A 25,938-nucleotide genomic window follows, 5' to 3' on the forward strand; every position below is an offset into this window, starting at 1 on the left:
CGCAGATTCCCCATTGAGCGTAGAGCTCCCCCCACGAGGCTCGATCCCACGACCCTGAGACCACGACCTGAGCTGAAGTCAAGATTTGGACACTTCACCGAGCCACCCAGGCGCCCCGGGGCTGTGGATGTACAGTTTACCGACAGCAAAGTGTGCCATTTAGGTGGGCGTGCTGAGGGTAGTCACTGGGGCCCTAGAAGGGGGTGCCTGCTGCTCGCGTGTGCCCACGACCCGGTCCCCTCGTGGCGAGTGGAGACCCAGGCAGCGCCAAGCCAGGGGCGCGGCTTGAGGATTCCCTGCAGAAGAAAAGCATCAGGGCGGCCCCTCTTTCTCATCTGCCAGTGAAGAGTCGGGACTCGAGGTTCTGGGGTGCCGTCCAGGGTGAGGGACTGTAATTCTCGCATGGCAGCAGAAGGCCCGAGGCGGCCAGACTTACAGCCTGGACGGTGGCTGTCTTCCCTGCAGAGACGCAGAGGCCCGGACCGCCCTCCTCATCCTTGCCTGGGACCCTCGGGACCCTGTGGTAAGGGACATCTGCCTGTGCCATGGGCCCCCAGATCGTGGGTCAGTGTGAAGCCTGGTGGCCTGGCCGAGCGCCCGTCTGTGTGTCCCCCCAGAGACACGTGTGTGGGTGTGAACCCACAGTTTCAGCACGAGGGCTGCGGGAGGGTCGGCGCGTCGGTCTGTTCCCATGGTTGACTTCACGGGGCCTACGGGGGCAGCGTGGGCACTGCTGCCCTGAGGCTCGGGGAGGCTCCCACAGCTGGGGAGGGTGGCCTGTCCACGGGACTCCAAGCCTTGGACCTGTGGAGACAGCTCTGCGTGATGGGCTTCCAGCTGGTGGCTCTGCCTCGGTATCCCCGGTATTTGGGTTGAGGGCGTTGGGTGCTGACCTAAAGGGCTCTCTGGAGAGGGGCCAGGCATCTACAGATGTGCCTCCGGGATGCAGGGAGAGACATGAAGGGCTCCAGCCAGAGAGTTGGGGGCAAGGGGGCCATGATGCATCATCAGACCCGGTCAGCCAGCGGGGTGATTAAGAGCGTTCGCGGGCTTGAGGCCGTCCTGGGTCTCGGCACCCCACGGGCATCAGGCATGGTCAGCCCTGCTGTGTAGCCACTTGGTCGTTTAGAATGAAGGTGGTCAGTGATGATCCCCAGATGACACCGTGGTGTGTGGGGGCCCCCCTCTTCCTTGAGAAAGGGGCATGGAGGGGCATGGGGCCAGCTCTTGTAAGGGACTGGCCATGACCCCAGCAGCAGGAGCTCTTTCCCAGACCACCTGTTCACGCGGGGCTGGCTCGGGGGGGACCCTGGCTGTCCCTTGAGGGCACGGCCATGTCTGTGGGCCTGTGGAGGGCTATGGTGAGGAGAGGGCACAGGTGTAAGAGGACTTCCCTGGCGAGGAAGGGTTAGGAAGGCAGTAGAAAGGACTAGAGTTTGCTCTTTGGAAAACGTCATGGGTTCAGGAGTCCGCAGAAGGAAAGGGAGTCTGGGGTTTCCCTTCCACCTCTCAGATCGTCAGCAGCGGTGTGGCTACTCACAGGACAGGTTCCTGCAGTGACTCTGGGCCAGCCGTGGTCACCTGCCAGCATGCTTCCATTATCCGTGTGACCATCTGAGCTTCAGTCGGACAGAACTGGCCCCAATTTCGGAGCCCTCTACAGGTGATGGGTGGATGGGTTGCTGAATTTATTCTAATTGCCCAGGAAACAATGACAGCACCTTATACTTGAAGTTTAAGGGAAGTATTTTTAACTTCAGCATTAGAAAATGTGCTTAGTGAAGTGGATATTTATATCTGTATCTCTCTATATAAAACATCATATACATTGAAACTATTTTATTACATATTAAAATTTGTTTTTTGAAGTATAATTCACATACCATAAAATTTACAGTTGAAACGTTTTTGAGATAAAATTTGCATCAAGTTCACCATTTTGGCCACCTTAAAGTATACAATTCCGTGGTTTTCGGTACATTCACAATGTTGTATAATCATCACCACTATCTAATTACAGAACATTCTTGGGGCACCTTGCTGGCTTAGAAGAGCATGAGACTCTTGGAGTTGTGAGTTCGAGCCCCACGTTGGGTGTAGAGATTATTTACATTTAAAAAAAATGTAACATTTCCATCACCCCAGATAGAAACCCTGTATCTCCCAATGTCTCCGTGACTCCAGCCCTGGGAAACCACTTGTCCATGTTCTGTCTCTGGATTTGCCGATTCAGGACATTTCCCGTAAGGGAGTGATCAGTCTGTGGTCTTGTGTGACTGGCTCCTCAGCGTAACGTTTTCCAGATTTATCTGTGCCGTAGTGGTTATCAGTGCCTTATTCCTTTCCAAGGCCACGTGATGCTCCGTGATATGACTGTACCACGTTTTGCTAATCCATTCATCCGTCGATGGACCTTTGGACAGTTTCTACCTTTGTGGATAATATAGCTCCGAATATTCATGTACAAGTTTTTATACGACATGTGTTTTCAGTTTTGGGGACATACGTGGGAGCAGGATCGCTGGCCATGCAGTAAGTCCACGTAAATCATTGAGGAACTTCCAGACTGTTTTCCCAAGTGCAGCATTCTGCGTTCCTGCCAGCTGCACAGCCAATTTCCAGTTTCTCCGTATCCTCACCAAAACGTTACTGTCTTTATCACCATCGTAGCTGTGAAGCGGGACCCGCGTGGTGTGGTTTGTGTTTCCCTAGTGACCAGCGATGTTCAGCATCTTTCCCCGTGCTTCTTGGTCATTTGTGCGTCTTTGGAAAAGGGTCTCTTCAGGTCCCTTGCCCGGTTTTTAATTGCATTGTCATTTTATTGTAAAGCATATATATTCAAAAGGAGTGTTGCTTCTACAACTGACCCAGGAGTTCGAAAAGATGCTTATTTTGTAGGGCATTAAAAGTTAGTTTTGTTTCAGTTTTTCCTGGCACTGCTGTCTTAGGAGATGGACCTGGACGTGTGTCTTTTTCCCGGCAGTGGCCTCAGGATAACTGCCTCGGGACTGGCTTGGTGTGGGGGGGAGGCAGGTGGTGGAGACCAGCCAGGTCCTCGGGACCCCTCAGAGGCTACTCTCCAGGGTCCCCTGGTTCTGGCCATCACACCGAAGAGGTGCTGAGGACATGCCCCAGAGGGGGGGTTTGCCTGGCTTCCAGAGTGCAGAAGGCAGAGGCGGGGGAGGAGGGGGCCTGGAGGGAGCCCTCTGACCTCCCTCATCGGGGAGCTGAGCTCCAGAGCCTGGCATGCTGGTACGTGCCCCACTCCCTTTGCGCTTTGCTGGAGCTTCAGCCCGCGACACAGCGGCAGCCTGACTGTCGGGTTGGCGCTGTGGGGCTGTGCCGCGTGCCCACGATCGCGGCTCAGGTCGGGGGAGCCCTTTACCACTGTGCAGTTTGTGGGTTTGCGGGCGGGTGAGGCTGTGATGAGAAGCTGGTCTTGGCCTCGGACTGGGCAGCGTCGTCCTGCAGGCAGTGGGGCGGTCAGGCTGGAGTGCGTGCGTTGTGCCTGGAATGCTGGTGCAGAGGCCGACCGCACAGGTACGTGGGGCTGCTGTCCTCATCACGGCTTCCACGTGGGGGATTTTTAGGGTTCTTTCAGGCTTGATCTTCAAACGAATATTTGTCATAAATTCTTGGGTAAAATTACTGGCTAGGTTTAGAAACCGTCCTGGGGTTGCTTCTGTCGTGGACGGAAGTGAGATCCTTTCTTCCCTTTAGGTGCTGACCTCCCCAGGCAAAGTAAGACAGTCCTGTTGGGGGGCATTAATTTGGGAACGTTGGACTCAGAGGAGGTGAGGATGGGCTGAAATCTGTGAAAACCTTCGGAGCTGCAGTTCTGTTTAAAATTGGGACTTTATGGAAAATCCAGCCTTAGTTTACGAACAGGAGACTGCTAGGTCATTACTGTGTTGGTGTTTTCCTTGTTAAAAACATTCATACTTGGGAGAATCAGGATGAATCGTCGTGTTTGGTGTTTTGTGCTGGTGTACAGCCGAGATGCTGTTTGCAGAGCCTTGTCGCTGGTGAGGATTGTCCCGCAGGGTCACTGGTATGTGCCCCCGCGGATCATGGGCCTAAACGCTCCTCTGCTTGGGGGGGGGGGTCACTTCCTGCACTGGGAGAGGACGCTGGCACTTACGAGTGGAGGCACCTGCTCCAGGATTTCTTGTTGGGGAAGAATCAGGAAGAAGGGTGCTGCTGGGGGCCAGGCAGGCACAGGGACTTGGTGATGGGCGTATGTCAGTGGTAGTGTCCTCGGGGCCGGGGCCAAACATGGCTTCTGCTCATGCGTCCCTGTTGGTGTGCTCTGTGGACACGCTTTTCATGGTGGTGTGCCCATGAGCACAGAGGCTGGAGTAGGGAAAACCAGGAAGCTTGCCATGTCCCCAGCGTTCCCGGCAGAGGTCTGTGTCGCCTGGAGGACCTTCTCCCTTATCAAAGTGGACATGTGGTCAGGCCACGGAGCTCCCCCCCGCCATAACTCCAAAGACTTGGGAAACAGGGAATAGCATCTTCCCACAGAAGAGGTGGGGTCCCCCGTACAGGGGAGGACAAGGAGCGCGTGAGCCCAGAATCTGACGAGGGTCGTTCCCCACAGGAATGGGTGTCTGTCCTGTGGTCTGGGGAGTGTGGCTCCTGAGAGCCCAGGGTGGCAGCAGAGCAGCAGATGTGAAAAGCCCGGGTCACGGAGGTGGGCTGTGTGGCCTGGTGCGGGTGTTCACCCTCGCGGTGGGAACAGGGCACTGGGGCAGACCTGGAGCTCGGCATTTCCGGAGGCTGGGCCAGGAGAGCGGGGAAGCTCACGTGGCGGGTGCATGCAGGGTGTGGGGGGTGACAGCCCAGACAGAGCACCCGTGGGCTCCACGGCGGGGGGAGGCACGTCCCTCCAGCCACCTGAGCAGGGGTCGGGCCCCAGAACCTGGGCAGCTGCGGGGTCTCAGCTGGGAAGAGGCTCTTCTCCACTTCTGGGGAAGCTTCAGGTACAAGTGCCGTCCTGTGTAGTCGACCCCGGACGCAGCTCGGGAACCTGAGGTCTGCTGGTGTGCACGGTGCTGGTCTGGCTCCCGAGCACTGGGGGCCCCTTCTCACCGCTGTGTGGCTGCGTCGCTCCCCAGGCCCCTTCGGGCGCCAGCGTCATGGAGACACCGTCAGCACACAGCAAGCACGCGCTGAAGCGTGCGGTTTGGTAAGTTTTGACGTGCGCACCGTGAAACCTTCCCCCGTGGAATCCGAGACCCCGAACGTGCCTGTCACCCCCACGAGTTCCCTCTGTGACCCCACCTGCCCCCCCAGCAGGCGCCCACTAACCCGCTTTCCATCCGCACGCCATTTGCATTTACTAGACTTTGGCGCAAACAGAATCGTGCCGTGTGTCCTGTTTGGTCTGGCTTCTCCACGCGGCAGAGTCGTTTTAAACGTGTCCGAGTCGTAGCATGAGCCCGCGGTCCATTCCGTGTTGCTGTCGGGTGGTATTGCATCACACGGCTGCACGGCGGTTTTCTGTTTATTCACCGGCTCGTGGACATTCGGGGCCTTTCCGGTTCGGGGCTGTTACAGATCAAGCTGCTGTGAGCGCCAGTGAGCCGGTCTTCACGCGAGTGTGTGCTTTCTTTCCCCGGGTGCACGCGTAGGAGCGGACCCGCTGCGGCCGACGGTAAGTGTGTTCGACTTCCGCAGAAGCCGTCCGCTGTCCCGCCGAGGGCCGTGCCACAGCGCACCCCCAGCGGCGTGCGGTTCCTGCTCCGCACCGTCCCCTGCACCGTGTCTAAGCTTTCTGTGTTTGTGGTCACGGCGGTACGTGGTGACATCTCCCCGTGGTTTTCGTCTCACCAGTGACGTTGAGCGTCTTTTCCTGTGCGCGTCTGTCGCCTTCGTATCTCCGTTGCTGAAGTGTCCACGTCTGCCAACTTGAACCTTGTTCTTTCTGAGTTTTGAGGGTTGTGTGTGTTTTTTTTTAATATTTTGGATATAGGTTGTATATCAGATGTGTGATTGGCAATATTTTCTCCCTGTTTGTGGTTTGTCTTTTTGTTTCCTTAAAATTGTCTTTGAACAAGCAGAGTTTTTAATTTTTATGAGTCTGCTTTATCAATTCGTTCTTTTGTGGGTTATGTCTTCGATGTCAGATCAGAAATCTCCGTATAACTGGTTTTCTGTTCTACATTTAGATGTGATCCACTCTGAGTTAATTTTTGTTGATGGTGGAGGTATGGATACAACTTTGTTTTTGCATGTGGTTGTCCAGAGACTCTCTTTTCTCCACTAAATTGCCTTTGTGTGTTTATCGAAGGTCAGCAGCGGGGGCGGGGGGGTGCTCTGTTCTGTTGCCTTGATTTCTCCGACCCTGGGCCAGGACCACACTGTCTTGGTGACTGTAGCCTGGTAATAAGTCTCGGAATCAGGCTGTGTTAGTCTTCCAACTTGTTCTAGATTCTGTGCATTTCTGTATGAATTTTGGAATCAATCTGTAAATTTCTACAAAAAACATGCTAGGATTTTGATTGGGATTATCTTGAATCCTGCGTTAATTTGGGGAAAATTGACATCTTCAAATTGTGCAGAAAGTGTTCACACGGCAGGCTTCTAACTGTGGTGCTTAGAAAGGCCTGCTTGCGAAGTTGGCCGCAGGCTGGCATCTGGGATTTTTAGGAGAGTTCGCCTCATTCCCGGAACTGGGGGAGTGGCTCCCTGTGCCTGGACTGTGGGTATGACGTGGTCGGTGCTGAGTGCCTGACTGCTTCCTGGAAGTCTGGAATTCGATACGTGCCAGGCAGAGTGTCTGCGTGACCTGTTCCCATTAAAAGCTCTGGGCTTTGAGTCTCGAAGGGGCTTCTCGGTTCTCGGTTGAGAACACGGCACATGTTGTCAGTGGTTTGTTGCTGGAGGAATTAAGCTCGTCCTGTGTCATCCTTCTAGAAAAATCATCGGACCTGGGGATGGTCTGGGAACTCCCACACAAAATATCGAGACTTCCGGCACGTGAGACCGTGTGTGTCCCCCCGAGTTTCTCCCCGTGCACTGGTCGTGTCTGTTGTCAGATTTACCCCAAGTGTTTAGTGCTCTGTGACGGTCCCCTACATGTGCTGCTTTTAAATCTCGCTGTTTGTTCATTTCTAGTATTTTTGGTTTTGGTTTTGTTTTTTTAATTTGACAGAGGCAGCGAGAGAGGGAACACAAGCAGGGGGAGCGGCAGAGGGAGAAGCAGGCTTCCTGCCGAGCAGGGAGCCCGATGTGGGGCTCGACCCCAGGACCCTGGGATCATGACCTGAGCTGAAGGCAGACGCTTAATGATTGAGCCCCCCAGGCGCCCCTGCAATTGATTTTTGTACATTGATTCTACAGTCTGCGGTCTTGCTGAATGAATGGGTTTTCATGGATTCCTTCAGTATTTTACAGATAAGATCATGATCGTGTCACCTGCGAATAGAGATGGCTCTCCGTCTTCCTTCCCAGACAGGGTGTCTTTTGTTCCTTTTCTCTTGCTTGGTTACCATGATGCACCTGTGGTCGGGGTTGAGCAGGTGGTGAGCACGCTCGCCCTGCTCCCAGCCTTGGGCTTCGAAGAGCACTCGGTGCAGCACCACCACGGGGACGGGGCTAGCCGCAGGGCTTTTGTAGCTGTTTTCCTCAGGTTGGGGACGGTCCCTTTTATTCTTCAGCTGTTCGTCAGGACCGCATGTTGAATTTTGTCAAATGCTTTTTCTACGTCTATTGGGATGACCGTATGTTTTTCTTTTTTAGTTTAATGTGCTACAGTGCAGTCCATGGATCTGTGGACGTGAACACAGCCTTGCGCGTGGGGGATACACCCTGCTTGGTCACGGTGCACTAACCTTTTCTGTGTTGTGGGATTTTATTTGCTGCAGCCTGTTCGGAATTTTTACGTCTATGTTCTTGGATGCCGTTGGTCTGCAGTTTGCTTGTAATGCCTTTATTTGGTTTTGGCGTCAGAGCAGTGCTGGCTTCATGGGATGAGTTGGGAATTACTCCATACTATTCACTTTACTAGGTGAGTTTGTGGAGAATTGTTATTTCTTCCTCACATATTTGTTAGGATTCCCCACTGAAGCCATCTGTGCCTGGAGTTATCTTTGTGGGAAGTTTTTAATTCACATTCAACTTCTTGATGGATATGTGGTTATTTGTTTTACCGATTTCATCTTGAGTCCTTTACAGCTTTTCTTTTTTCCTAATTACTCTGGCTAGAGATAATTGATCTAGCTTTGCTTTCATTGGTTTTCTCTTTTTTGTGTTTTCTGTATATTATTTGCATATAAATACAGATATATTCTGTATCTATATATTCTGTTATCCTTCTTCTTTTCATCTGTTTACTTTGGGTTTAAAGATTGATATTTTTAGAAAGAGCGTGAGCGGGAGGGGCAGAGGGAGAGAGAATCTCGAGCAGACTCCAAGCTGAGCTCAGAGCCCAACGCGGGGCTCGATCTCATGACCCCGAGATGACAACCTGAGCCGAAACCAAGAGTTGGACGCTCGACTGACTAAGCCGCCCGGTGCCCATGTCCTTTGGGGTTGACTTGCTCTTGCCCTCCCGCAGCATGCTTGCTCTCTAGCGCAGACATCGCAGGCTGTGCAGGCGACGGAGCCTTTTCACAACAGAACGTTTGGCTTCTATGTTGCTTTTTTGTTTCTTTCATTTCAAAATACTTTGTAATTTCTCTTTAATTTTTCTTTTCCTGTATCCATTCATGGGCATTTGCTGTGGGTTTACAGCTGTCCTCTTTCCCTCCGTCCGCCCTCTGGGGATGCCCGGCCACCTGTGCGCGCTGTCGAGAGCCCGGCACCAGCGGCGGTCCGCTCGCCACCCGTCTCTCCGCTTGTTTGTTCGGCATGTGTACTTTGCATATGCTGAACCCCTGCTGTTCTGTTCTTATTTCCGTTCGGCAGTCACTTATTAAAGAGATTTAAATTATAAGAAAAAAGTCGTGCACATTTGCCCATTTAGTTACCCTGTCTTAGCCAAAATGTTAGATCCGTATTTCCAGCTGGTGCCGCTTTCCTTCTGCCTGCAGGACTTCCTTTAACATTTCTGGCAGCATGAGTCTCTGGTGATGGATTTTTTAAGCTTTTAAATGTGCAAACAAGTCTGTATTACCCACCTTCACGCTGGAGGATATGTTCCTGAGCTATAACATTCTCAGCCACGGGTTTTCTTTCCGTCCATTCGACATGTTGCTGTCTTGCTGTCTGGGCTGTGTTGCATGGGCGACCCGACCTCACTGTTACTTGTTCTTCTGCATGTAATCTGTCTTTTTTCCTTCTGGCTTTATCATTTTCTTTTCATTGCTAGTTTTGACAAGTGTGATTATGACGCGCCCTGATGTGGTTTTCTTCATGCTTCTTGTGCTTGGGACCCATTGTGCTTCTTAGATTCATGACTTACAGTTTCCATAACATTGGGGAAAATTTTGGCTCTTTTTTCTTCAACAGTTTTGGCCCTTTTTTTCTGTCCTCCCCCACCCCAAAATTCAGGGACTTCAACCACACAAATATTATACCCTTTGAGGTTGTCCCACAGCTGACTAATGCTCTGTTCATTAAAAAAAATTCTCTTTTCTATCATATTTTGCAGTTTCTCTTCTGTTGTCTTCAGGTTTCCTTATCTTTTCTTATTTGTCTAATATGTTAATCCCATCCATATATTTTTCATCTCAGATGTTGTGATTTTTATCTCCAGATGGTTTTTTTTGGGGGGGGGTAGATCTTAAAAATATGTGTGTATATATAATTTTCTGTGTCTCTACTTCACTTTTTGAACATATGGAATATAGTTATAGTAACTGTTTTGATACCCTTGTCAGTTAGTTCCAACATTCGTGTCAGGTGTGAGTTGTTTTTTTCAGTTGGCCGGTTTGTCTCCTCAGTCCAGGTCACATTTTCCTTTTCTTTGTGTGCCTGATAATTTCTGACTGGGTGTCAGACATTCTGACCTTGTTGGCTGCTGGATATTTTTAAGTTTCTGTAAATATTCTTGAGCTTTGTTCTGGGGATGCGGTTAAGTAACTTGGAAACAGTTTGATCTTTTTAGATCTTTTCAGCTTAGTTGGGTGGGACCAGAGCATCGCTGTCTGGACTGGTTACCCCCTGCGGAAGCGAGATCCACGTGCGTGTTCTACCCCAAGCCCTGTGAATTTTGAGGTTTCCCGTTCCGGCTGATCGGAGGGCACTACTCCTGGCCCTTTGATGCTGGGCACTGTGAAGACGTGTCGCCTTGGGTGTCTCTGTCCCTGGTCTTGGGCTCAGTGGTCAGCCGCACGCTTGAGGGAGGGCCCTCTGCAGCGTTCTCTGTGCAGACCTGCTTTGTGGTGCTTTGTCCTGCAAACTCCAGCGGCCTCGTTTCCTGGACGCAGTGCTGTCTCCTGCTCCACGGGTTTCTGTGGGCTTGGCCTGGGTTCCCTGGAAACTCGTTCTAGGCCTAACCTGGGGCAGTTTGGGGCTCACTTCACCTGTTTTCCAGCTACCAGAGGTCCCTGTCCTTTAGTGCCTCACATCCAGTGCTTTGTAGATGTTTATTTTGCCCGTTTTCCAGTTCTTTGGGAGAGTAGATCTGGTCTCTGCTGCTCCATCTAGACCGGAAAGACAGTGGCAGCTCAGTTTGCATTTTCCTGGCCTTTTATGCCCCTCACCTGTCTTAGCTGCGTGCGTGTAAATACCCATCTCGTTTGGGATCTCCTTCCTCCCCCACAGCCTGGACTTCACCAGAGTGGAAGGATGCCTCGCCCTCTGTTCAGAAGCAGTAGTGACAGTGATGAATTGTTCCTTTTGCTTCCTTCGCTCTGGTGAGACTTGCCGCCCCGGGTGGCAGAGGCAGTCCACTGTCCCTTCTTTTTGTAAGTGGCTTCTTTCACTCAGCATAATGCCCTCAACGTTCATCATGTTTTAGCATATTGCAGAATTTTCTTCCATTTTAAGGTTGAATAATACTCCGTCGTAGGTCTAGGCCACGTGGACCCTGAATCGCTTCAGCTGTTGTGAACGACGCCGCTGGGAACACGGCCGCACGGGTGTCTGTCTGCGTCCCCGCTGTCAGTTCTTTGGACACACACCCAGCAGTAGAGTGGTGGGTCCTATAGACGTTCTGGGTTTAATTTTGCGAGGACGCTCTCTCCTGTTTCCACAGCGGCGCAGACGTTCTGCGCTCCCACCGGCAGCGCGTGTGGGTCCGGTTGTTCCACGTCTCGCCGACGCCATTTCTGCTTTTCTAACAGCAGCTGTGCTCATGGTTGTGAGGTCATAGCTCAGCGTGGTTCTGATTTTCGCTTCCCGGTGACTGACAGCATTGAGCATCTCTGCGTGTGCTGCTTGGCCGTCTGTATGTCCTCTCGGGAGAGATGTCTGTTCAGCTCCTTTGCCCCCTTTAAAAATGGGGTTTGTTTGTGTTTTAGTTGTAAGCATTCTTCATGTATTCTACGTACAAGTTCCTTACTGGATATGTGATTCGCAAATACTTTCTCCCATTCCCTGGGTTGCCCTTCACTCTGTTGATTGTGTCCTTTGACACACAGAGGTTTTTTAAAATTTTGATTTTTTTCAGCTTTATTGATAACCTTATCAGATGTACGATGTGATGATTTAACACACTTATGTATTGTGAAATAAGTACAAAGTAAGATTAATTAACACGCCCACCCCCTCACGTAATTACTTTTTTTTTTTTTTAACATTTAACATCTACTCTCTTAACACCTTTCTTTTTTTTTTTTTTAAACTCTATACCCAGCGTGGGGCTTGAACTCATGACCCCGAGATCAAGAGTCACACACCCCACCGACTGAGCCAGCCGGGCGCCCCAGCCACCTTCAAGTGTATAATACAGTATTGTTGAGTACAGTGACTGTTCTGTACGGTAGATCCAGAACTTACACACCATACGGCTGGAAGTTCGTACCCTGTGCCCGACATCCCCCCCGCCCCCGGCAACCCCATCCTACCCTGTTTCTGTGAGTTTGGCATTTTGCATTCCACTTGTAAGTGAGAGCATACAGTACTCGTCTTCCTCTGACTGGTTTTACTTAGCCTAATGTCCTCAAGATCCATCTGTGTGGTCACAAAAGGCAACATTTCCCTCCCCCCTTTTTAATGGCGGAATAATATTCTGATATATACATACAGCACGTTTTCTTTATCCACTCATGTCTTGATGTCACTTAGGTTTTTCCAAGTCTTGGCTGTTGTGAGTAATGCTGCAGTGAACACGGGGTGCAGACGGCTCTTCATGATAGCGATTTCATTTCCTTTGGTCATATTTCAGAAGTGGAATTGCTGGATCATTGGGTATTTCTATTTTTAATTTCTTGAGGACCCTCCATGCTGTGTCCATAGCGGCTGCACCAGTTTGCTTTCCCACCCGCAGCGCATGAGGGCTCCTCTTTCTCCACATCCTTGTCAACACCTGTGCTTCTGTCTTCTTGATTTTAGCCGTTCCGACAGGTGTGGGGTGATCTCTCATTGTGGTTTTGGTTTGCGTTTCCCTGACGATGGGCGATGTTGAGCGTCTTCTCACGTGTCCTGTCTTCTTTGGAAAAAGACCTGTTGTCGTCCTGTGGCCGTTTTTAAATTGGATTGGCTTTTTTGTTTCCTTTGAGTTGTATGAGTTTTGTATATATTTTGGATAGAAACCCCTAGTAAGAGTGACAGTTTGCAAGTATTTTCTCCCACTCTGTAGGTCTCCTTTTCGTTTTGCTGGTTGTTTTTTTTCTGTGCAGATGCCTTTCAGTTTGACGTAGTTTGACTCATTTATTTTTGCTTTTGTGGCTTGCACTTTTGGTGTCATATCCAAAAAACTGTTGCCAAGACCAATAATGTCAAAGAGCTTTTTCCCCCCTAGAGAATACAGAAGTTTAAAATTTTGATATCGTCCAGTTTATTTTTCTTTTGTTGCCTGTGCTTTTGTTGTCACATCTAAGAAACCATTGACAAACCCAACGTCCTGAAGCGTTCCCTCTGTATTTTCTTCTAAGACTTTTATCTCTCATGTTTAGGCCTTTGATCCATTTTGAATTAATTTCTGTATTTGCTAAGGTAAGGGTCTAGCCTCAGTCTTTTCTCAGGAACTTTTGGTAAGGATTTTCTGTTAGCACTTGTTAACTGACTTGCTCCTTGAGAACCTAAAATAGAAAGGCTTCTGACAGACTGACCTCAGACCTGGTTTCCTAAGGCCCCCGGGACCCTCACCTGGTATCCTCAGTTCCTCCCTGTCCTGGTCCAAGTGCTCGGCTCTGACCATGTTCTCTCCACCTTGGGCACAAAGGCAGGAGCTCCAGCCAGGTCTCAGATTTGTCCCCTTGCTGCATCCTTTCAGGATTTCATATCCTCTGTAGGGAACACCTCAGTGTTTGCCCCCAGCTCGGTGTGCCAGGCTCCCCTGCACACTCAGGCCACCCCCATGTTGCAGCTGGGGTTTGTTCGTGAAGCCCTGCTCTGGGAAGTGTCATCACACCTGCAAACTGTGTTCATCCCTCCTCTGACCCTCCTGCCTGCACTCCCCCTTTCTCGCTCAGACTTTGGGCCATGTTCTCATATGGAGTGAGGGAGTGGAGCTGGAAGGGAGGGCCCGGGGCTGGGAGGACAGACGCGTGTGTGCAGCTTGGACATTCCCCTCAGGGTGCTTCCTGGCCCCTGGATGGCAGCCCCGCCGCCCCACACCCTTGCCCATGCCTGCAGCCCTGGCAGGGCGCCCTGGCTCCAGACCCTGCCAGTCTAAGGGCCAGGCCAGTCTTGGGGCGGTTCATGCCCCCTTCTGTCCTCTTCGTGTTTATCCCCATTTTCCTGACCTTCCCTGAGGCCACTCTGTCCCCAGGACCTCGTGTGTGTACCTGCCAAAGCCCAGGAACTTCGTGTAGTTGGCTGGTTTGTGAGTGCTTGTGACTTTGGTTTCTGCAGGGCACACCTGTCAAGCAGACGATAACATTCCATCAGCGAAGTGTGCAGTGATGAGAAGTACATACCTTTATCGGGCCCTTACTATGGGCTGAGCACTTTATAGGGTTCGTAAGATTAACTCACATAACTATTAAAACAACCGTAGGAAGGTAGGTGATGTTATTCCTCTTTTACATCTGAAGAAATGGAGACACGCGGCTAATGCGGTTGTGGAGGGAAGCAGCGAGGCTTCTCCCTTGGAAGGAGACTGCAGAGGCTCCAGTACGATCCCTGCACTGTGTTATCAGTGCATGTAAGGATTTTAGCATCTTTACATTGAATTAATACCGGTGTCAAGGCTCCCTCACAACTGCCTTGGTCAAGAGCATATGGAGCCCCACAACCCATATCTATCTTCTGTACATTGACCTTGACCTCCTCGCCAGTTCACCTTCTCTCCTCACACTGACCTTGACCTCCTCACTCAGTCCACATCGTCTTCTCATGCTGACCTTCACCTCAGTTCACTCTCTCCTCATGCTGACCTTGACCTCACTCAGTTCATTCACGTTCTCTCCTCACACAGACCGTGACCCCCTCACTCAGTCCACATCATCATCTCATGCTGACCTTGACTTCAGTTCACTTCTGTCTCCTCATGATGACCTTGACCTGTATACCTAGTCTACATTTTTTTCTCCCTCTTGCCCTAGACTTTGACCCTCACCACTTCTGGCACTGGAGCAGCTTTGGGGACTACGTGCAGTGTGTCCTGGCCTTCACGGGAGTGGCGGGCTACGTCACATACCTGTCCATCGACTCAGCCCTGTTTGTGGAGACCCTGGGCTTCCTGGCTGTGCTGACTGAGGCCATGCTGGGCGTCCCACAGCTCTACCGCAACTACCGCCACCAGTCCACTGAGGGAATGAGGTAGGCGGGCTTGTGTTGCTCTCACTGTACCTATTGGTACCAGTGTGCACACATGTTTGGTAAAAATCGAATGTGTACTGGCTGCTGTATTTTTAGTTATATTTGTGAAACTGCCAGGTAAGAGCAGTTTAGGTTTGAGCACATTGGTCCTTTGATGTCTTGATGCATGAGCAGATACGTTGGCGTGGAACAGGCAAGGGGACACTGAGACCCTCTTGTGAAGCAGATACACGGTACAGGGTCCTTCAGGTTGAACCTGAAGCATCGTAGTGGGAGGGATGTGCCAAGCATAGAAGAGGGGGTGAGAGGGGAGAAAGCTCTGCCCTCAGAGCATAGAGGTGTGCGGAGGTGGCCCTGGCGGAGGTGGCCCTGGTAGGGGCTGCGTCATGAGATACGCTCTTGGTGGTTGCTGTGTGTCAAAGCAGAGCAAATGTGCTGTTGCCATCCGGGTCTTCAAATGTCCTCCAAGTAACGGGAGGCCAGTGTGGAATGGGTCTCAAAGGTGTTGGGTGGAGCCCTCCACTGTCCTGTCCTGGCCCCACGAGAGTCACCTATGGCATTGGAATAGGGTGTCCACTGGAATTCCAGGGGTCCCCTTGGATGGGCTTGTTCAGAACCTTTGTCATTCCTGCCTGGTGTTCCCTCAGCCCCTCCCAGCGTGGTCCTGTGCGTGTGAAGGCAGCATGGTGACCCCACCTCCCTGGGGGCCTCTTCCCTGCGCTTATCCCCCTCAGGTCCATTGGCCATCCCTCCTGTGATGTGGCTTACAGCGCCTTCCCTACCCAGTTCTCCCTGGATGGGTCTATTCAAGTGAAACATGACAGAAGAAGATTAGTGTGCATCTTCAGATCTGAATGTGCTGTGGGAGGCCTCTCCAGTGGCTGGGGCAGGGTATCTCCTCCCTGGGGACCCTTGGCACCTGCAGACTCAGTGAGGCCGGCCACCTGATTTGTGGCCACAGTGTGCTCACAGTGGGCTCACACTGCTGCTGTACCTGCTGCTTCCAAGCCCACCTGTGTGTTTGGCTGCACCTGGACTGTCACTGTTGACTGGTTAGATCCTGTAGGCAGCTCTTATTATATCCGGCATGCAGGGGATACCCTGACAATTGAATCCAGCATTGTCTCAACTTTCCAAGTCTAAGCTTCTGTGATGGGAAAGGACTGTCCAAGGGTCAGAGGCAGGCCAGAGTAGAGGCTGCTGGTGCCTGTGGCTGGAGGCTATGCTCCACGGACAGGAAACAGAGTTCACATCCCTAGAAGGCATAGATTCAAGCTGCTGCTGCTGCTTCTTCTTCTTCTTCAGATTATTTATTTTAGAGAGAGAGTGGGGGGAGGGGCGGAGTGAGACGGAGAGAGAGACTCTCAAGCAGACTCCACGCTGAGCATGGAGCCCAACACAGGGCTCAGTCCCAACACCCTGAGATCGTGACCTGAGCTGAAATCAAGAGTTGGATGCTCAACCAGCTAAGCCAGCCAGGTGCCCCAAGAGTCGAGCTTCCTGGTGTAGGAAATGACACAACAGCTTAATCCCCCAGCACGAGCAGCTTGCAGGGCACTCAGGAAATTACAAAAACAATTCCATTGGTGGTAACATGAAACGCATAAATACTTAGGAATTAATACTGAGGAGGTAAAAGACTTATACAATGAGAACTACAAAACGCTGTTGAAAGAAATTGAAGACATAACTAAATGGGAAGATGCCCCGTGTTCATGGACTGGAAGACTCAGTATTGTGAAAATGTCAATACTACCCAAAACAATCTCAGATTTAATGGAATCCCTATCAAAATCCTGTGATTTTTTTTTTTTTTTTGCAGAAATAGGAAAACCAGTCCTAAAATTCATATGGAATATAGAGGGACCCCAAGGAGTGAAAACAATCTCAAAAAGGAACAAAACTAGATTTCACACTTTCAGATTTCAAAAATAATGGCAAAGGTACAGTAATCAAGGTGTTATTGGCATAAAGGCAAATAAACCAGAGGGATAGAGCAGAGGGCCCAGAAACAACCCTCACATATACGGTTAAATGATTTTCAGCAAGGGTGCCAAGACCATTCAGTGGAGAAAGGACAGTCTTCTCAGCAAATGGTGCTGGGGAAATGGGATATCCACGTGCAAAAGAATGAAGTTAGACCCTTACCTGGCACCATTTATAAAAATTAACTCAAAGTGGATCAAAGACCTAAATGTAACACCTAGAACAATACAGTTCTTAGAAGAGAACAGAAGAAAAGCATTGTGATGTTGGGTTTGGCAGTGATTTCCTGGATGTGACACCAAAGGCACAGGAAAAAACCAAGGGGCATATTGGACTTCATAAAACCAAAAAGTTTTATGCATCAAAAGACTATCCACAGAGTAAGAAGGCAACCAATCTATAGAACGGGAGAAAATATGTGCAAATCATCTCTCCAATAAGGGATTAATACTGAGACTATAGAAAGAGCTTCTAAAACTCAATGACAAAAAAACCAAACTACACAATTAAAAATGAACAAAAGACTGGAAAAATATTTTTCCAAGGCATATGTACAAGTGGCCAATAAGCCCAAGAAAAGATGCTCAGCCTCCCGACTCATCAGGGAAATGTAGCTCAAATGCACTGAGGTCCTACCTCCCACGGAGCAGGGTGTGACCAGCACCAGCAAGTGTTGGTGAGGGTGTAGAGAGAGAGGACCCTTCATGCACTGTTGGTGGGAATGCAAACTGGTGCAGCCCCTGTGGAAAACAGTATGAAGGTTCCTTAAAAAATTAAAAATAGAATCACCATATGATCTAGTAGTTCTACTTTTTTTTTTTTTTAGATTTTATTTATTTATGTGACAGAGGCAGCCAGCGAGAGAGGGAACACAAGCAGGGGAGTGGGAGAGGGAGAAGCAGGCTCATAGCGGAGGAGCCTGATGTGGGGCTCGATCCCAGAATGCCGGGATCACGCCCTGAGCCGAAGGCAGACGCTTAACGACTGCGCCACCCAGGCGCCCCCACAGCAGTTCTACTTCTGCATATCTACCCAAAGGGTTGAAAGCAGGGTCCTGAGATGTTTGTACACTCATATTCACAGCTGCAGTATTCACAACAGCTAAAGTGTGGAAGCAGCCCAGGTGTCCACTGATGGACGAACGGATCAGCAAAATGTGGCATATAAATTGCAATATAACGGTTTATAAGAAACATCTATTTGGTCGTTCAGATGACCTCTTCGGAGAGCTTCAGGCTGGTGAAGACATGCAGATTTGGGGAGAGGGGTACATCTGGAGAGGGCATGGGAGCTCCAGGCCCTTGACCCAACTTTGTTGAGTTTCCATTGCCCATTTCAAGTGTACAGTTGGAGGGATTTTAGTCTGTCCACAGAGCTGTGCAACCACCACCATTGTCTAATATCAGAACATTTTCATCGCTGCAAAAAGGAACCTTGTACCTGCCGGTAATCAGTCTTCATTCGCTCCCAACCTCTTCCACCCCCTGCCCTCGGCAACCACTGGTCTGCTGTCTCTAAGGACACTTCACGTAAATGGAGTCGTGGAACCCTGACGCTGTTCCCAGGCTCCGCCGTGTACGACGTATCAGTGCTCCCCTCCTGAGGCTGGACCGTACTATTTCGTTGTACGGATATTTCAGCGTCTGTACTTCAGTCGACGGACATTGGATTGTTCAGCATCTTTTCGGCTATTACAAATAACGCTGCTGTGAAATTCATGTGCAAGTTTCCGTGTGGACATTTGTTTTCATTTCTCTTGGAAGAGACCGGCAGTGGAACTGTTGGTCAGATGGCAGCTCTGTGTTTAATTATTCGAGGAGCTGCCGTGCTGTGTCCACGGTGGCGTGTGAGGGTTCTGATCCTTGGTGTCCTCTGCAGCACGGTTACTATGTGGCCTTTCGGTTCTAGCCATCCTAGTGGCTGTCACGTGGGATCTCAGTGTGGTTTGGAGTCGCATTTCCCTGATGACTAATGGTGTCGAGCATCTCTTCATGTGCTTTTTGGCCATCTGTGTATCTTCTTTGGAAGTGTCTGTTCCAGTCCTCTGCCCATTTTTAAATTTGGTTGGTTGTCTTTTTATTACTGAGTTGTCGAGTTCCTCGTATGCACTGGATACTAGAACCTCATCAGGCATATGATTTGCAGTTTTTCCCTCCCATCCTGTGGGTTGTCTTTTCACTCTCCTGATATTTTCCTTTTTGGCACAAAAGATTTTACATTTGCTGAACTCTGATGTGTGTCGGGGGGGGGGTTGCTTTGCTTGTTTTGTCATACCCAAGAAACCTCCGTCTAACCCAAGGTCACAAAAACCTATTCCTTTGGGATGTGTTTGGGGTGGATTTTGAATTACAGGAGAGCTTGTGATAGGTGGAAAGAGGGAAGGTCTGCGTCTAGGCTGGGGGAGTAGCAGTGAGGGGAGGGCTGGGGAGACCATAGGAGTTGGCATGCCTGAGTTGGGCTCTGGGGGAGGCTGGGCAGACACGGGAGCTGGGCCATCATCTCTTGGGGCACCAACTGGGAAGAGGCTTTCTGGACTGCTGGACGGGGCAAGGATGAGGTGAGAGGAATTTTAGGAATAGTTTGGGAGGAAAAATGCAGGAGCCAAGAATGAGGTAACAGGAGCCTGGATTAAAATAGTGGAAGGACCAGGGCAGCAGGTGGGGTTGGTGACGGGCAGAGAAATCCAGCTCCCAGGCTACCAGCCTGAGCAGGAAGGACGCAGCCTGGGGCCTGGGAGGTGACAGTCTGGGCTTCCCGCATTGTTGGAGCTCTGGGCTGGTTGAGTGCTCTCCATCCAAGGAGGGGGGTCTGCTGGGGTGGGAACTCCAGGACATACATCCTGGCATGTTGTGGGGCGATAGCCCAACTCCTGGGGCTCATCCCTCCCTCCCACAGTTGTTGTGGGTGATGGGAATTCACAGCTCGTTGAAGGTCCTGGGAGGTGTGGGGGCGGGGCACGTCGGGATCTCGGGGTGACAGCTTGTACATCCAGAGCCCTCGTTCCTTGCCCAAGGGCGTCCCTTCCTGATGAGCAAACCAGTCAGGGTGGGCTTTGTTTCCTGCGCGGGACCAGGCAGGAATGACTTGATTAGTATCTGACCTGGCTGCCATGCCCCCCCCCCCCGAGCCCCCCACCGAGGCGGCTGGCGTGGGGCCTCAGCAAGGCTGTCCCATTCCTGACCCTGAGCCATAGCCGGCCCAAGGGCCAAGGCCGGGTGAGGCATCTCTGCAGCTAAGAACGCTCCTTACGTCAGGCAGAGCCCCGCCTGCCGCGGTGACCTCACGTCTCCACTGGCGAGGGTGGAGAGTGCACCTGTGCGTTCAGGGCCCAGAGGGGCTCTGACGGGGCGCCAGGCTCCAGCTGCTCCTTCTGCCTGCCATGCAGGGAGCGTGCCGTGTGCCTCTGTGTGGAGTCCCGCCTCGCTTGGAGCCAGCGGTGAATGGAGGGTCCGGCTTCCTGCAAGGTGGCCGTCTCAGGGGGGCCGGGAACACCCTCAGCCCAGGACTGGCCCGCCCTGAGGAGCTGGGGACACAGGCAGGGCCTTTCCAGGCTGGCGTCCCTCCAGCTCCGGCTGCTCCCCCCGCAGGTCGGCTAGAGAAGGTTCCAGCCCGGCCCCCTGACGGACCCCGCTGCCTGGGCTAGAACAAGCTCTGTGGCTCGTTAGGGTTCATTGTGTTTTGAGGGAGTCTTTCCGTCTCCTCCTAAAATTCGGGTATGTCTGGCGAAGACTGTGCCTTGAGCTCTTAGTGCCGTTAAACAGAACTAGCCTCCTTTGCTGAGCCCTCTTGCTTCTCTCCTTGTCTTCACGGCCTTTTGCAGAACCCTTGGTTGCTTTTTGACTTCTCCTTGGAATGCTTGCCCTGTGGGTGCTCGTTTTCCTTGGAAAAGCGCAGGGGTGTGAGTGTGGGAGCTGCGAGCAGGCCCACCCCTCCACGGTGCCATTCAGACCACACATCTCAGCCCCAGTGGGCCAGGTGCCTGCAGCCTCCCGGGGGGCCCGGCCCAGGCCTGCGGGCCTCTGTGTGCCATCGGCTCTGTCCCCTGGTTGACCCACTTCCCTCCCTCCGTTTGTCGCACGGCGTGTCCTCCACCTCCATGGCCCCCGCCAGTGCTAAGTGTGCAGTTAGCCCCTGCCCCTCAGTGTTCCACCTGCTGTTGTCTGTGCCCCCCGCCATCCAGTCCCCTCGAGGGCCTGGTGGCAGGCTGAGCCCCTCTGCTGCAGGCCGAGATGCCCAGCTGGTGCCCCAGACCAGGACCACCCGGACCGACCCAGAGGCACGGCCTTGGGAAGTGCAGGGTTTTCGATCACCACAGGCAGCACATCCCGTGGGAACTGTCCCTCCTGCTGCTCGGCTGGCATCCGGGGTGGGCGAGGCCAGTGGTCTACGGGGACCAGCTGGGGAAGGTGGCCAGTGGTGCAGCGCCAGCCAGAACCACCAATCTCAGATCTTTTTCACGGGGCTGCTGAGGGTAAGCCCATCTCTCCCCGAGTGCAGCTGAGCGCCTGGACAGAGGCGCGGGGCAGCGCTGGGGGCTGCGGCAGTCGGCGGGAGCCGGCAGGGTGGGGGAAGGAAGCCACGTTCATGCCAGCTGCGGGCTGTTCTGTTCTCTGTCCGTGTCTGCCAGCCTGGGCTCAGCATGGCCTGGAGCTCAGGGCTGTGCCCTGGGCCGGGCAGGAGGATCTCCCAGCTCGGCCGCCACTGCTCGGAGTGTGGGAAGGGGTGAGGAGGAGCCGCGGCTGTTGACGTTTTGGCCCTGCTCTCACACCTGGGCCCCAGCAGGCCCCAGTCCCGAAGCAGCAGCCTTCAAAGCTGGTGGCAGCCCCGGGGTGGCAGAGAAGAAGATCCTGAGAGCGAAGGGGAATCCCGTGGCTCTTCCCCTCCCCCTCCCACTGCGCGGGGACCCGGAGGCAGATCAGTGTCGTGGGAGGTGCACGGCAGGCCCACAAGACTAAAGCCCTGGCTCTCCGGCCGGAGGGCACTGGAGAAGAGTGTTTCTGAGGCACAGAGTCAGGAGGATGGGACAGGGATCCGGTGAAGCTGAATGTGAACTCCCGGGCTCATCCCCAAGCGTCGTGTGCATGGATTTGGCCCTAACCTACCTCCCAAAGGCGTTGAGAACTGAGTGGTGGGGTAGGTCACTGCCCACGTCTCAGACCAGCCACTGCGTGCTGCCCACGGAGTACAGACCCAGATGGCCCTGCAGGGGCTTTGAAGACAGAGCTGAATTGAATTGCAGCCTATGTGCTGCTTGAACTGAACCATGCCAATTGCCCGTTAGAACAGAAAACCTGATATTCTCCATAGGCTCTAGTAAGATTTAGAGTCTCATTATGTAATGTTAAAAATGTCCAGGATACAAACCGAAATTACTCAGCATAGGAAGCATCAGGAACATCTCAACAGCTCTCAACGGAGAAGACAACACAGACCATCAGGGCGCGTGGGCTTCGGGACGGTCACTGGGACACGGTCTAGAGAGAAGAGCAAACACTCTGGAAATGAATGGAGACGAGACATCTCAGCAAAGAAATGGAAGCTATAAAAAAGAACAAAACAGAACATTTTCAATTAAAAAACACAGTCAGCCGAATAAAAGTGTACTTCGAGAGTTCGGTGGTGGAATGCAGATGGCCCGGGAAGGGGTCTGTGAACTTGCAGACAGGTCAATAAAAATGCACTCTCAACAACAGAGAAAAACGGGGAAAGAGACTCAGGGAAAGTGCCGAAAAATCTAACAGTGGTGTCGTCTGAGTCGGAGGAGAGAAGGGTGTGCAGCAGACAAAAATGGTTGAAGAAATGTCTGAAAATGTTCCACATTTGATGTCAGATAAACTTACGGATTTGAGAAGCAATCCCAAACACGCATCGCATCACAATCTGCTAAAAACCAAAGTCAGGTGTTGAAAAGCAGCCCGAAAACGAGGCTCTATTGTATATAATGTGGATGTTAGAGATGCGGAATTAGTTATCAGCTCACTCAAAACAGAATTTTGAAATACTCTACGAGCCAGTATTACAGGCCACATCTGGTGTGTCCGTGGGCTTCTTTGGCTGTGGAGTGCCTGTCCGCAGACAAGCCGAATGGGGCCCGCCAGCCCTTGGAACACTTTGCCAGTGACCATCCCGGAGGAGCCCTGCGTGTGTGTGTGCACGTGCGCGTGTGAGGTCGGGATGGCTCTCCGCTTCCCGCCTGCGTTCTGTGTGGCCGGTCAGACTTCTCAGTGGGCGGAGGAGGGCGCACAGAGCTCCGTCCTCGGGCTGGGAGTGTACGAGCCGGGACTCCTCACCCTGGTTTTAGGCATGAGCGGCAGCCTGGGGTCAGAGGTGGTCAGAATGCCCGGGACTCTGGGGTGCAGGGCTGGCTCCCTGCAGGAGCTCAGCGCCTGCCGGGCCGTTGGCCTGGTGTGGGCAGCTCTGATGTGCGCCCTGTCTGCTTGGGGGGTCTTCACCTCCTTCCTGCTGCCTGGCAGCACCCCTGCCTGAACCTCTGTGGTTGGTTTAATGAGCTGTGAAAGGTTCAGGTGCTGGTGGAAATGGGTCTGATTGGAATATACCGTGTGCAGGACAGCGCCGTGGTGCTTGTGCCCATGACTCGGGAAGCCATGGCGTTTGAAGCTGTGTGCAGAGACGTGTGTGGGGGCCGTGGGCCGTGAGTGACAGTGTTACCTCGTCACCCCCTGAAGATCCCTGTCCCCCTGCGGACTGATCTGAAACGTTTGAAGGGGCGTTGGCTTTGGTGACCAGAAATGGAATCACCCTCCAGTTATCTTTGGAGTGAGGGGTCTGGCCAGGCAGGGGTTCCCAAGAGCAGGGCTTTGCTCTGCTTCCGCTGGTGGCCTCTGGTTTTGTCCTCAGCACCCCCAGGTGCGGACTGCGGGCTCCCCAGCTAGGATGGGGAAGCTCCAGGTGAGAGGGCCTCCCCTCCCGGGCAAGGCTCCATGGCCAGCAGGGCACAGCCTGCCCGTCCCTGTGGCCGCGTGGTGGTCTCCTGAAGTCTTCAGGCTGTGGCTGCTGCCCCTGCCTGGTGGCCCCTGGGATGCCGTCTGGGGAGGGGGTGGTCTTCCCTCTCCCGTCTGAGGCCACAGCTTGTCTCCCGAGGGGCACGGCACACACGCCTGCAGCCAGGAGGGACGGATGCTCGGGAGGCCACGTGGGCCCTGCCGCCGTGTCAGCTGCCCTGCCTGGATAGCTGCAGGGCCTTCCTGTCCCTGTGGCTGTGCACACAGCGGCCTTACGGTGGGGACGGGAGGGATGGGGGGGCAGGTCGCGGTCTGGATGCCCCCTGACCCCTGGCTCGTATCTCTGCAGCATCAAGATGGTGCTCATGTGGACCAGCGGTGACACCTTCAAGACAGCCTACTTCCTGCTGAACGGCGCCCCCCTGCAGTTCTCCGTGTGTGGTCTGCTGCAGGTGCTGGTGGACCTGGCCATCCTGGGACAGGCCTATGTGTTCGCCCGCCACCCCCAGAAGCCAGTCCCCCACGTGGCGCACCCTGCCAGTGCCAAGGCCCTCTGAGGTGGCAGGGGAGGACACGGACGTGTGGCCTCCTGCCGTGGGCACCGGCCCGGCCACCTGTCCTCCCTGCCTGGGGCAGGCAGGCACCGTGGTCCGAGAGGGTGTCTCGGCCGTTGGATCTGGTCAGCCTCTGTGGGTCTGGGGTGGGCTGGTGGGGGGCCTGGGTGCCAACGTGTGTGCTCTCGACCCTGACGACAAGTGCGAGTGGGCTTTATACCCCAGGGCTGGGCTGCGGCTGTTTTCCACGTGATGGAAAACCAAGTGTTCTCTTTCTTCCTCTCAAAAAAACACCTGTCTGCAACTTGGAATATGCTCGCAGACCCAGGAAAGGGCAGACTTAGGGCTGCGACAGGACAGAGGGCACCAGGAAGCCCCCTCGGGGTCTCAGCTTGCAGGGGTCCGGCATGTGGACTGGTGGGGGCCCCCAGGGCCTGCAGCCGGCTCTCGCGGCAACCCTCGGCATGGGTAGGATTGGGGAGCAAGAGTGAGAAATGGCACCAGGAGAGCCTGGGGTCCTGGCACGCAGTGCCTGGTCTCAGAATGCCCAAACATGGACGCCCTGGTGACAGCACGTACACTCAGGACAGGGCCCCGGCACAGGAGTGTGGCTGGGGTTTTGTACGCGCCTGATGCATGTGGAAAGGAAGCCGCGAGGGGACACGTTACAAGTGCTCTTGTTGACCTGGCTGGAGGTGGCCTTGCGAGGCCCGCCTCCAGAGCAGCTGCCTCACGGGACTCAGGACTTGGCCCTCAGCTCGGCAGCGGGACCCCCATGCCTCATTTCTGCGTTGGCTTCCTCCTGGGAGATGCTGGTGTCGACCCCACTGGCAGCGAGGGGGCAAGCCTGCGTCCATGCCAGCAGGGCACTGGCAGAGTGAGCTCAGGGGTGTTGGCACCAGAGCCTAGAGTTACCCACGAGTCCTAGGGGTGTGGTGGGGGGGTCCGTGGCCCGTGTGTGCTCCCAGGAAAGCCAGGGGCCTGGGACCAGGTCTGGGCAGGTGCAGCGTGCCTCCTGGATTCCGGGAATTGCATGCAGCTGCAGCACACAGCCTGTGACGTCCGTCTTCCAGGACGGGGATGGCCTGCAGGTCAGGAGAGGGGACACGCGAGGCAGGTGTCACTATGCTCCTCTCGGGCCTGGGGTGGCATTCCAGGGTGGGGGGCTATGGCCAGGCACGGGCATCTCTGGTCCCCCTTTCAGTTTTACAGGAGCATCTCGGCCATGCCCAACAGTCCTGGGCAAGCTCCCAGGCCCCAGCGTCTGAGTGTTCTAGAAGCTTCCGTGTGGCTTCCCTTTTACGGGGTGGAGGGGCAGCTCTGGGGTGTGTTCTCGCGGGCGGTGCCAGAGCTCTAGTGATGTCTGCTGTTCGGAGCTGTTTCCTCCTCCCGAGTGTTCCTCAGAAACTCCTGAATGTTTGCGTGAGATCCTGCTTAGTTATTTGGGCTGTAAGACGCTTTGAAAATGTTTATTTTTTAAACACAAGGGGGAGTGTCTGTAGCAGGAATTGCCTGCAGATTAGACCGCCTGCGACTGCAGCAGTGACGGCCTGTGCCCACCAGGGGGAGCACTCACAGTTGTCAGCGCGCGACTTTCACTCAATAAACCGCTCGCGGATCCA

At 53.2% G+C, this 25,938-nt stretch overlaps 1 protein-coding gene across 5 annotated transcripts in view; it reads left to right on the top strand.

The window, feature by feature from the left end:
* The window catches only part of SLC66A2 (solute carrier family 66 member 2), a 52,801-nt gene extending 26,863 nt beyond the window's left edge, over positions 1 to 25,938 (top strand). For all 5 annotated transcript variants that reach the window (XM_026496525.4, XM_026496524.4, XM_026496526.4 and 2 more), the window contains 2 exons: positions 14,598 to 14,814; positions 24,112 to 25,938. In XM_026496525.4, coding sequence (XP_026352310.1) covers positions 14,598 to 14,814; positions 24,112 to 24,319 — 425 coding nt within the window. In that variant the 3' untranslated portion in view covers positions 24,320 to 25,938. The remainder of the gene's footprint in view (positions 1 to 14,597; positions 14,815 to 24,111) is intronic.

Source organism: Ursus arctos, unplaced genomic scaffold, assembly GCF_023065955.2.
Source record: "Ursus arctos isolate Adak ecotype North America unplaced genomic scaffold, UrsArc2.0 scaffold_17, whole genome shotgun sequence".
NCBI lineage: Eukaryota > Metazoa > Chordata > Mammalia > Carnivora > Ursidae > Ursus > Ursus arctos.